The sequence below is a fragment of the Genypterus blacodes genome, unplaced genomic scaffold (genome assembly GCF_046128005.1).
Source record: "Genypterus blacodes isolate CSIRO-AG114 ecotype Tasmania unplaced genomic scaffold, CSIRO-AGI_Gbla_v1 ptg000067l_1, whole genome shotgun sequence".
In the NCBI taxonomy this organism is placed as follows: Eukaryota; Metazoa; Chordata; class Actinopteri; order Ophidiiformes; family Ophidiidae; genus Genypterus; species Genypterus blacodes.
The window spans coordinates 3264753-3276872 of record NW_027466879.1 but is presented as its reverse complement, the minus strand read 5'-3'; the positions used below and the strand labels follow the sequence as shown (position 1 = coordinate 3276872).

General features: G+C 42.6%; 1 protein-coding gene across 1 annotated transcript; it reads right to left on the bottom strand.

Annotated features, from left to right (window-relative positions):
* Window positions 1–5325: 5325 nt before the first annotated feature.
* LOC143004474 (trace amine-associated receptor 13c) lies at window positions 5326–6845 on the bottom strand. The gene is made up of 2 exons (XM_076155366.1): window positions 6563–6845; window positions 5326–6228 (listed from the first exon to the last, which is right to left on the bottom strand). The coding sequence occupies exons 1-2, from the start codon at window positions 6843–6845 to the stop codon at window positions 5330–5332; spliced, it is 1182 nt and encodes a 393-aa protein (XP_076011481.1). The 3' UTR covers window positions 5326–5329.
* Between the last annotated feature and the right edge of the window lie 5275 nt (window positions 6846–12120).

The following is a 12120-nucleotide window of genomic DNA, read 5'->3' as shown; positions in this document are numbered from 1 at the left end:
ATAACCTCTCTGCTCTCCTGTTAAAGTAGCCTGAGCCATGCAGTGGAGCCATATGGGACATCAGGTCTCATCAGCCCAGGACAGCATGAACTGAAGCCCCGAGAGACAAACCTCATCCAACCCTGCTGTAGCATCGTCTCCATATGACCTCGCCTCTCCAATAATCTTCCTTAAGAAATCAAAAATGGCAAAGGAGAATTTCTTTCCAAGCAGTTCAGGGTCCCTGTTACATTATTCTATTGTGATCGTCAGCTCCACTCTTCCTCCTGCTGTATGGATTTATGTATTATTTGACATTCTTCACACAGTAAGACCACTGTGATGAATAGAACAGCGTCTCAGTACGCAGACGGGCTGCAGGGACATTGTGACAGAAGCACTCAGTAGAAGGTTCATTGAGGAGAAATGTTTGTTTTTATAGAGGAAGACTCAGCTTAGCTCAGCCTCCAGGTAGAGACTGAAGTCTGCTCGGGACAGAGGCTCTGTCTGCTGGGACAGGTAGCACCCAGACACACACAGGTGCCAGACTCATCTGGTGACGAGTAACGCTGCCAGCGTGAGTGAAAGGTGAGGGACTGCTGGATGCTTCTCCCCGATCCTCAGAGGAACATCTTCTGTTATTCTTCTGAGGTCTGATGCTTCCTCTCAGAGCAGCTCATGCAGGCAAACACAAGATGTAGTCAAGATGGTCTCACACTCCTCCTACCTGTTCCCTGTAGTCTTTGGCACGTATCGACAGGTGCAGCAGTGACGTAGGAGACATCAGGACACCAGGAGAATCACATTTCACTGCAGAGGAGGCAGGCCATTGACTTATTACGAGGACTGATTGTCCCTCTAGTGGTTCTAGTGTATAAAACCTCATTCAGCCACATGATGGACCACACAGAACATGTCTCCACACAGGAAGGAAGGAAGGAAGGAAGGAAGGAAGGAAGGAAGGAAGGAAGGAAGGAAGGCAGTGAGATAGCAGCTAATAGAGACGGACCTGAATAAATGATTTGGATACATGATGTTGATATTTGTTTTTTGTGTTGTGTTGGATGCTTTAATGATATTTGCCCTAACAAAGAACCGGTTACTGTTACTGTCAATGGAGGGAGTATACATGTTAAGATAGAAACCACGACATTTTACTTCACTTGTTGGGCAGTAGTGTGTAACTTCTGTTGAATATCCTTTGTGTAAAAAGGTGACATCATCGTAGAGCTTGAATAACAAATGGACAGGCACTAAAGTTCAGACCTGCAGATGTGATGATAGTGGTTGAGTGCTACTTCAAAATGTATTGTTCTACCTGAAATGTCCTTTCCCAGTAAATGTGTTTGTCAGATTGCCAAAAAATGTTTGTTTGTATCAAGTGATTATGTAAGAAAATGAGAACCAGCAGATAGAGTGACCTGAGAAACCCCAGTGTTGGTCAGACTGCAGTGTGTAGAGATCACTTATATTCAACAACCGATGGACATGGAACTGATATGGACGGTCACATCAGCGGCAGCAGCTCTGTGATGTGACGGTGCCTTCAGGTCGCTCAGTATCAGATTACAGACAGAGAGGATGGAGGTGGCGTGTTGTTGCCTCTCTCCTAAAGCCATCTCTGCCTTTGCCCTTTCCTCTGTGGAGCCAAAAACAGACTCTGTGCTTTATTGGTTCTGACACACACACTGGCCTTAAGAGCTTGCAGAGAAAATTAAAAATTCATTAGGGCCATGAAAAGTGAGCAGATTAAAAGAAATAGGACAGACAAAAATACATAACCTTGCTGAGACCCCAAAGTGTGCTGACCTATCGTCCACAGTGTCTGTTGCTTGCAGCGTCAGTGTGTGTGTGTGTGTGTGTGTGTGCGTGTGTGTGTGTGTGTGTGTGTGTGTGTGCGTGTGCGTGTGTGTGTGTGGCCCTTAAATCTGAATCACACCACACAGCATCATTTATGAACCACGTTGTTTCACTGAAATACACAAACAAAGTTGCATTCAGGGAATTTTTAGGTGGAGTTGTTTGCTGCGTTCTAAGCAGGTAAAACGCCTTAAAACTGAGGCTGAACAGTAAAACTAAGGTGTTCTTCTTCTAGACATTTGAATACATTCAAATCATTGTGACTTACAAATGACCAAGTCCCTGATTTTTGTTTACTTGCAAATTTGTTACGTCTTTAGTTCATTTATAAGGAAATGAATGTGTATTCTTCTTGTTTCATCATCCCGCAAATGATTTCAGTCAGAAGCTGTTTAAATATTTATCTAACTGTCTAAAATACATTTCGTAAATAAGGGTCTGATATATTCCCAACATATGAAGATGTGACATGATGCATCCTGTACAATAGAACAGGATATTATAGCATAAATGTGGTCATATAGCAGTATTGAACTACAGACCCGACCGAAATGAAACTAACCTCCTGTTCTACTTTTTGGATGAGTCCCTGAAAGTTCTTCTCCTTTTATGCATCACAAGCCAAGATGATATCTATTGGATATATTGGATTTCTTTCCCCCCTACATTTGCTACATGTTGATGGCCATTTCTTATCTCCTGGCTCATATATACAGTATACAGTATATGAGGCAGTATATGTAAGCAACCGGGCTACTCCAGCTTGTTTGCTCACATTGGCTGATATGAGGTCAGTTCTTGTGTAACGGTCCATTGAGGCTCTTGTGACCTGATCACAGCAGAGACACTTGACTATTGGGTGTGTGAATGTGGGCTCATTACTGCCAAATGCCATGTAGAGCAGCCGTAACTCTATAAGGATGTGTACATGTGGAGCTGCAGCCTTGGCGTGTGTAAAAGAAAACAAGGTCATATACTATATGTTGTATAAGCGTTAATGCATGTAGAAATGTAGACTATATAGAGCGCTAACTTCCTCCACCAAGGCTGCACAAATTCATTCAATGTATTCGAATAACATACTGGCCAATGAGCCCCAAGTTTTTGTGATGCAGTGATCACATTGTTTTATGCAAATTCAATAATGTTATGCAATTTTTTGGTGATTCTGCATAATTTGCTAAGATTATCAAACTCGTGTGAGGAAGCGGAGAGACATGACGCAGGCGTGCGTTCGTGGCTGCTGGACATTCAGCTGATTAAGTCACCGCACAGTTACACTTTGTTTCCAGTCAATCTGCCAAGCTGCTGTTTCACCGGTGTGAATGCCAATGAGCCGTTATGTTATGACCACTTCATATGATCTGTAGAAGTGTATAATTTGTCACGTAAAGTCATGGATCTCTCTCTCTCTCTCTCTCTCTCTCTCTCTCTCTCTCTCTCTCTCTCTCTCTCTCTCTCTCTCTCTCTCTCTCTCTCTCTCTCTCTCTCTCTCTCTCATATGAGTCACATGAGCAGGCAAGTGTCAGATCACTTATTTCATGGTGGCGCTGGTGATGGAGTTTGCTTTTATCACATTAGCTTTCAGCCTCTCACCCTTTCAATTTCTCCAATGCTTCCTGAAATTGTAAGATCACACTCAATTTCGGTTTCCAATTCAAACTCCCCCCCCCCCCTGCAGCCTTTTCTTTGTATCATAGGATTAATACAGTACAGTTTGGTCTGTTCTAGTGTGAAAAATAAGAGTTGAGCTCATTCTGCATCGTGAAGTGAATCAAGAAGCTCTCCTGCCTTTGGGTATCTCAGATGCGCTGTTGTGGGACCGTACCTCCGTTATACCACCCACATTACATAACATGACATGTTTGATCCCAGTGAGCTCCAACGCTGGAGAGCAATGAGAGAAAGGCTGAAGTGGCTTTGGAGCAGCTTGTGTATCTGCTGAGGCTGTGGATTTGACTGGGTGAGATGTCTGAGTGCATCACCGTCACTGAAGCCCATTAAGCTCACAAAGGAAATGCTCTCAAACACATTTATTATAACCAAATCTGATGCAATCACCACACATGAACTATGCACTATAACTGCACAAAGATTCAATAGCAACACGACACAGAATCACTATTTTCATACAAAGAACCAAAGCTGATTGAACGGTTTTTCAATGATTGTGACAAAAAATCATAAAATGTCTGTAAATCAGTACATGTTTCAATTACAATGATTCAATAAATGATTGGTCATGTTTTATATCAGACACTATTTAATGTTTTTGTTTGACCGTTAAATTCCCTGATGTTTCTATCTTAGTCAGTCTGAAGTACATTTCAGCATCTTTGATATGAATACTTTCCGATGGGCACATTATGGTAAAAAGGACAAATCCAGAAACAATTCAATCAATAAAATAAAATGCACCGACTTACACATGAAAGTACAGAATTTTTCCTGGGAAATGTTCTTCAACACAAGACCTGCAGCTGACTCACTGTTGGGATCATTTCATATCACAAATAATGGGTTAAATTCTGAGGGTCTGCTGTTATTATGATAGAGTTGATGCTACATTTGTGTTTGTGACTTCTTCTTCATGCATACTGACTTCCTTTATTCACATTTGCCTGGACTAAAACAACATTTCACAGAATGAAATCATAGAAATTGTGCAAAATTATGATTATGTCTGTCACAATGCAACTGTCTACAATAGTCATTGATAAAGTGCATTTCAGATACTTGAGGCAGATTTGTTTAACAAGAGAGTGAAATTAAATGCTGAATGTAATGCCACAAAATCAAACATATATTTTCTTAACTTGAGTATTTCTTATCCACACTATTCCAAAGAGGAAGTTGTTTGATGTTTGAAATGTACTAATTGTGTGTTGGGCCCATGAAAACAAAGCTGGCAAAAAAAAATCGTTGATGTGATGACGATGTACCTGTTGGCTTAAATGGGAAGAAGAACTGCAACAAGAACAAGAATAGTTCAAAATAAATACATAAAAGATGATATTGGAGGAATAAAGACGAAAAAAGAGATAAGGCATAAAAGAATAAATAGATGAAAGTGCATAGAAGTGCAATGTGCAATAATCCATAAAGCAATTAATTTAATTTAATTCAATTTAATTTAATTTAATTTAATTTAATTTACTTAGATTTCAATTGTTTTGATTCTATAAGAAATTTCGAGAGCCATCATGTACACCACTAGTGGAAGTACCAGTAAATGTACCATACTGTAGTTTGAGAACCACTGCTGTACTCCTCTGTTTTAGTATTGTCATTGTCACTGTCATTTGCACACCATAGATATGAATTCATTTGCCAGTAAATAACTTTGTGTTGGAGGTCAAAAGGTCAGAGTTTGATTTTGAGTGTCAGTTTGATCAAGTTGATAAACACATTATTCATTTAAAGTGTATGTGATTTTGAATGAAATGAAATATTCTCCCATCAGTGTGTTGCTTTTGAGCAGGTGAATCGCTCAGGACTTCTCGCCCTGCGGATGAGACTGTTCCCGCTGAAAGAGCAGGGTCACGCCCTTCCTGAAGCGGTGGTCCCTGACGCTGTAGATGATGACATTACAGCAGCTGTTTCCTGTCAGGATCCAAAAGGCAACAAAGGAAAAATTACACCAGGTGTATCCCACCACATTCCCCAGCACAAACACTGCGATGGGAGAAAAGGATGCAGTGAAGGCAAACGTAAGAATGCCAATGGTTTTGGCAGCTTTAATGTCTGAAAAGGAGGGGCGGTGAGAGCAGACTCCTCCTCCTCCTGAGCCCCCCGCCTCATTCAGACTGGCCCCTGAGAGCAATTTACGTTTTCTGGAGTAGCGTCTGATGCTTGTGAAAGACAGGATGTTAACCACTAATGTGCCACCCAGCAGAGTGAAGTCAAATGCTGGGAATAGCAGCAGGATGTTGGCATCAGACGGCAGCTGGCCTCCAAACCACAAGGGGGTGTAGTTACACATGCGGCTGCACTCATTGTACTCCAAAATAAAATTGTTGCTGAAAATAAGAGGTGCGAGAGCCAGCATGAAGCTGGATGCCCAGGAGAGGATGATGAGGAGCAGAGTTCGCCGTCGGGTCACTAAGGCGTCCTTGTGGAGAGGCCAAAGGATTGCGACACTTCTCTCCACTGTCATTAGGAAAATGGTGCTGATAGAGACAAAGGTACATCCAGCAAACACGGGGCCAATCAGCACGCAGGGCTGCCAAGGGCTCGAGATGCCCCCCAGTGAGGACGAGGCAGCAGGGGAGGAAGAACTACCCTGGTACCAAACTGGAGGAACACTGGTTACCATCAGAGAGATCTCAGTGTAGACAGAGAAAGGGACAACGACAACGCCCACCATCATGTCTGCAATGGCCAGAGACACTGTAAGAGAAAGGGAAGACGAAGAGAGTTTAAAAACACGACTTTCAAGCATTTGCTGACATCCTCATTAAATCCTCATTGGAATTCATTAATGGAGTGCATGTCTCTAGTGCCTCCCACTCATCAAAGCTGTCAGTCATGTGTCATGTTCAGAGGTGGGAGGCAGTGTGGAGGCAGCAAAAGGTGCAATCCTGACTGCTGCTCTAATGAGATCAGTTTATGTGCCAGTGTCGTTTAAACAATTACATCAATAGACTTTCTGCTATTTTCCTACTGCAGCTTTTTTAAATTAGAATTAATACACAAATAAATAATAAATAGCATTAAACTGTACCTTTCAGATATCCCTGTGGTGTGCGGAATTGCCTGGTTTGCACAAACACGGTGAGGCTGATCACATTTCCCACCACGATGGCAAAGGCCAGGCTGACCATGAACACCACCGCCAGGGTTTGGTTGAGGAATCCGCAGCAGCAGAGTGTGCAGAGAGGAGCCAGAGACCGGCCTGAGCCCGGGCCGGCCTGGGGGTCCGCAGTCTGGTTCAACACAAAGTCTGCAGTGGCCAGAAGAGCCGCCGTGCTGCCTGGAACAGTGAGGTTAGTGGGCAGAGCAGTCATGGCCCAGGAGCGCTGGCTTTGTTCTTTGTGGTGTGAAGGTAACAGAGCTGCTTAGGAGACCATGTCCTGTCCTGAGACACCATCCTACTGGAAGATACAAGGAGATGAAGATGAATTGTAATATTGCCTATACAGTATCTGCTACTGCACAAACTATATATATTAATTCATTGCTGTCTCAGTCTGGTGCCTGGGGAAACCTAACATGTATGTTTATTGATGATGATGGGAGGAAACCAGAACACCGGCTGGATTCACACGCAGACAAGGAGAGAACATGCAAACTGCCCCAAATCCTGTGTGCATTAGGTTTGTGGCAACACTTGGATGCATCACAGTAGGCAAACAGCGGGTGTCATGCTGCCTGCCTCCTTATGATCTTTTAATTCCTGTAAATCCTGCTGCTGAGCTATCCAACACTTATGGCCTATAGGGAGAATATAAGAGAAATGTATACAGTTACAGTATCAGTTCAACCAGTGTGACTCCCTACGGTTTGCTGTTTTCAAAATTAAACTACATAAACAAGTGGTGGGTTTACAGTCTGAACATGCTTTTATCCACAAGCCCAAAATCTGTCCAAACAAGTGGAGGGACTGTGGTTTTCGTTTCCCTCCCCTTGTACCATCTGTCTTACACACTCTCCTTGTTTTCTTACTCTGCTTTGAGCGCCTCAGTGCTGCCAATCCCCATGCAGAAACTCTCAGAGTTCAGTACCGAACGTCTCTCGGCTAACAAGTCAAGAAGCCGGGCCCTTCAATCATTGATGCTGCTCACTGGACTGGAAAGCAGGAAGGTGTACCCATCCCAGACAAGAAAGGAAAACAGGAATGGACAAGTACAGAGCATTTCTACACACACACTCTCTCACACACTCGCTGAAACGGAGGGATGAAAGGATTTGCAAGAGGAGGAGGAAGAACAAAGAAATAGCAAGCTGACAGCTCAACTGTTTCTTTCACACTCCTCTACACTGTGCGTGTGTAGTTTCATTTGTATATCAGTTCCCCTTCTGCTAATTAAATGCAAAGAACCCAGGAGTAAAAGGTCACACAGGCCTTGTTACTACAAATACTGCATTAATTTACCGCTTAAGTTCTTATAAAGTTCTAATTATTATTTGCAGTTGAAAGGAGTAATACACACACACATACACACACCCCTGCTGCACACAAGTTATTAACACTGCCTGTGTAATGAGGAGCTTGAGCTTCTGGCATAATTGAATCTTGATAGACTGACTAGCAGAGCTGGGCACATGAACCATGAACCATGGCACCATGAAGCTTTTGTTTGTGCTCCGGTTTGTTTCCCTCTGCAGCAGCATCCTTTTCAACCGCGTACATCGCTGTTTGTGCCGAGCTACATGCAGACGCGTTGTCCCAGAGCGCCTTCCCACATGTCGCTGACCGTGTCCTCTTTTCAGCTGAATGCTCTTTGGAATTTAAGCATTCATTAAGATGAAGTAGCTGGGCTGTGTTTGTCCTTCAGAATTCATATTTCCTGTCCTTGTGGTGTTTATCAACGTTCCGGGGTATACAAACGCAATCATCCACCCTGTCAACATCTCAGCCACATGTCCTCCTCTTTTGCTGTATTGGTTGCCCATCAAAATAACCAGGGAGCAATTATGTGATGTAAGGATTTGAACAGAGAATGCATTGAACTGTCTCTGCTGTGTGCTCCTCTCTCTGCTGCTGCTGTGTTCTGTTGGCCTGCCGTGTCCTCCTGGACCGGTCCTGTTCAGTCTAGCTTGGCTCGGCTCCCTCGGGCAGGGTCCCTACGTCTTGGTTGCCGTTTTGCATTTTAAATACACCAATGCACAAAAGCTAATTAGTGGTATTAGAATAGGACACGGCAAAATGCTTGGCTGATGAGTTATTCATGTTTTTCAGAGACCATCAAAATGTCTCACTCTCACGCTGGGGACCAAAGTGTGAATCATTCCATTGTAATAGGATGACACTCTCCATTCATACTTTGTTTGTTTTTATATTGGAAATATGGTTGAACAGTTAGGTGAGGCATCAAAGTGTTGACAGCGTTCGTCTCTAAACACTGATACACTAAAGCAAACCTTTCAGCTTCCATTACCTTTCTGCATCTCTTTGTGTTGCGTTCTTCTTAATAATACACAGACGACACCAATAACACTAAAAGCATCCAGAGACAATGTTTAAGTGGATGAAGTCGTGAAGTATTGACGATGAGAGAGAGACAAGAATCCTTTCCTAAGTGCTTGAAGTGGTCTCAGACACACAACTCGCCGTTGTTTTGCAGATATGTGAAGACGCCGAAACGAATTCAGACGCCACTAATAAGCATCCAGGCCTCACTTTGCTTTGTGTTTAGTTTGATGGCTAAAGAACGTCAAGGTTTGCCACACAAACGCAGTCTGCAGTGAACATCAAAAAGCTCTGTGTCATTTCATCACTGAGAGAGGCAAGAAGATCCATGGTATGAAGTGAAATATGTCCAAACACCGTGAGTCACATTGTTGCAGTATATTATATCATTTCATGTCATAAACTCCCCTCATTCTTCATCGCTTCAACTGATATGACAGTGAATCATTTGGTTGACTGAGACAGAATTTAAATGACACTAATCAGCAATATAAAGGAACAATCAAAGCTATCAAAACCTAACATTGCTGTATAAATCAACTACATTTAACAACATTAGCTTGTGAAATTCATTGAATGATTTTGAAAAACTACGAGTCAATATTTTGTCTTGATTATTTCTTCTGTTTCCCATCTTCTCTGATGGAAGTGAAGATAAATACAACAGAAAATCCATTTTTGGCACAAACCTAAATTGTTTTTTTACTTTTACAGAAAATAAAGATGACAGGCGGAAGGATTCCCTGTGGCAAGGCCCCGGGCATGGAGAGGAGCAGCTGACAGCAGTGCACACACACACACAAACGCACACGCACGCACAAACAGTGGAGAGACAGGCTCTGCACTTCTCTACCCAGACATTCGTGGAGAGGGGATTTCTCATGGAATTGCCTTTCCCGAGGTTTCTTCCTCTTTTCCGTATACATTAAAGTTTTCTCTGGAGTTTTTCATCGTCTTCCTAGAGAGCTTTAGGCCGGGTCTGTAAAGCCCTTTGAGACATTATAAAGGATATTAGGCTATACAGTTAAACTGACTTGACTCGACTCAAAGCCGTTACAATGTTAACCTCCAGTATTGCATCAGAACTTTGGGCAGGTGTTCTTTGTGAGTAAAGGAGCGGAGGATTGTGGTTCATGCTGTTTTGGCAGAAACTCTCAAAAAGATTTTTTTATGGTGAAAGGTGAAGAGATTAAAATAGACTGAGAACATCATCAATGTTTTAAATGTCTTGACAAAGATCAGGAGGACCGCAGCCCTGTGCGCGCGTGTGTGTGTGCGTGTGTGCGTGTGGCAGGAGTAAAGTAGTTTGCCATTATATTAAGGGTATTTGTACGTTATTTGATTTACTGTAATACTGTAATACCCAATGGAACAAGATGTATGTCAATTTTGCTCAATTTTGTCTTTACATTTCTGGATGTATATGTCTGCTTTCTGATCCCGTGTGTGTGAGAACATGCTTTTATACTGAGACATCACCACAGCAGAATGTCTGCAAATTGTCTCCTTTTCGTTTTTGCAATGAGACATCTTTGACAGCACCTTCTTCCTTGGGTTGTTAGGTCTAACCCAGCTCCTGGATTGACGTGGGGAGTGAGATGTGGCCGTGAGGGCTGTGGGAGGTTGGGAGGCTGTGGGAGGTTGGGAGGCTGTGGGAGGTTGGGAGGCTGTGGGAGGTTGGGAGGCTGTGGGAGGTTGGGAGGCTGTGGGAGGTTGGGAGGCTGTGGGAGGTTGAGAGGCTGTGGGAGGTTGGAGTGATCATTTCTTACAAATGACTTGACAGGATGAAATCTGCAACCAAGTAAACTTCCTTTGTCTAGAGCTGTTGTGGTTTCCCTTCCTCACTGAGGCGTTGCAGTAAATGCAGTGAGGCAACATTGAGACTGTGTGTGTATTGAGACTGTGTGTCTATTAAGACTGTATGACTATTGGAAGCCAAAGATCAACAGTAATTGTTAATATCTTCGAGGAGTGCTTTTCTCCAGTAAGTAAATTGAATATGATAGTTTGATCCTAATTCAGTGTTCAGAACATGCAGGGCCAGTGATCTTATAGGAAATGAATGACTTAGCAGCACATAGTTGCTGAGTATAGCAGAATATATCAAGATGTAGACTTCTGACATGAGACATAGTACTGATGGATACAGAGTGTTAATATTTGATCATAGATTGAAGCCGCCTGCCCAAAAAACGGTGGATCTATCCTGAAAAGCCTGATCTGATCGTCTGTGAGACCTCAGTACAAATCAAACGCAGTAGATCAACATTGTCCATTCTGTTTCACATCATGTTTTGGTATAACTGAACCGATGAACCTTTTACATCACATATGGGTTTCTGTGTGCGTATGTTGTGTCCTCTTTGTGCTCTAACATCACACACTGCTGTTAGACATCACACCCACCTGACTGGACTCAGTCAACAGCCTCAGCAGAAAGAGAATCAACAAAACTGCCCACACTCTTATTTACACATTTATAAGTGGAGGGAACAGATTCGTAGCTTAGACCTCAGAAGATCTCTGCATCAGATCAGACAGCTGTCAAATTTGGAATTGAAAGCTGTCAAGCTGACTGGAATTCAAATAGATTTTCAGATAAATGAACAAAAGCATTTCAGATTTCTGCTTTTAACATCCTTAACCAATGAAACACCAAACACTGAAGTACCTCTGGTCACGTCACACGCTTATGTATTTCCTCAAGCAGTTTTCATAGATGCACACTGCAACCCCGAGTATCCAACACAAACTTAACCGCAACAACTGCACTTAAAGCAAATATCAGTTTTAACATGAGCGATTGATTGTGTGTGTGTGTGTGTGTGTGTGTGTGTGTGTGTGTGTGTGTGTGTGTGTGTGTGTGTGCATGCAGCCTAACAGGTCCTGTTTGTTTTACGCAGAATTGGAAAAAGAAGCATTTTTCATAATTAAAAGGCGTCTAATAACCAATTGGCAAATCGGTTTAAATCACAAGACATGTAATGATGCACCTTAGAAATAAACTATTCATTTGTTATGTGCACATTTGAGAAACCTTTCAAATTCTTCCAGCATTTCAGTGGAAGTTTGACATTGACACAAAAACAGAAAAACGACAAATAAAAAGAAGAAACAAATGAATGAAAGTCCAAATGTTTGACTTCTTA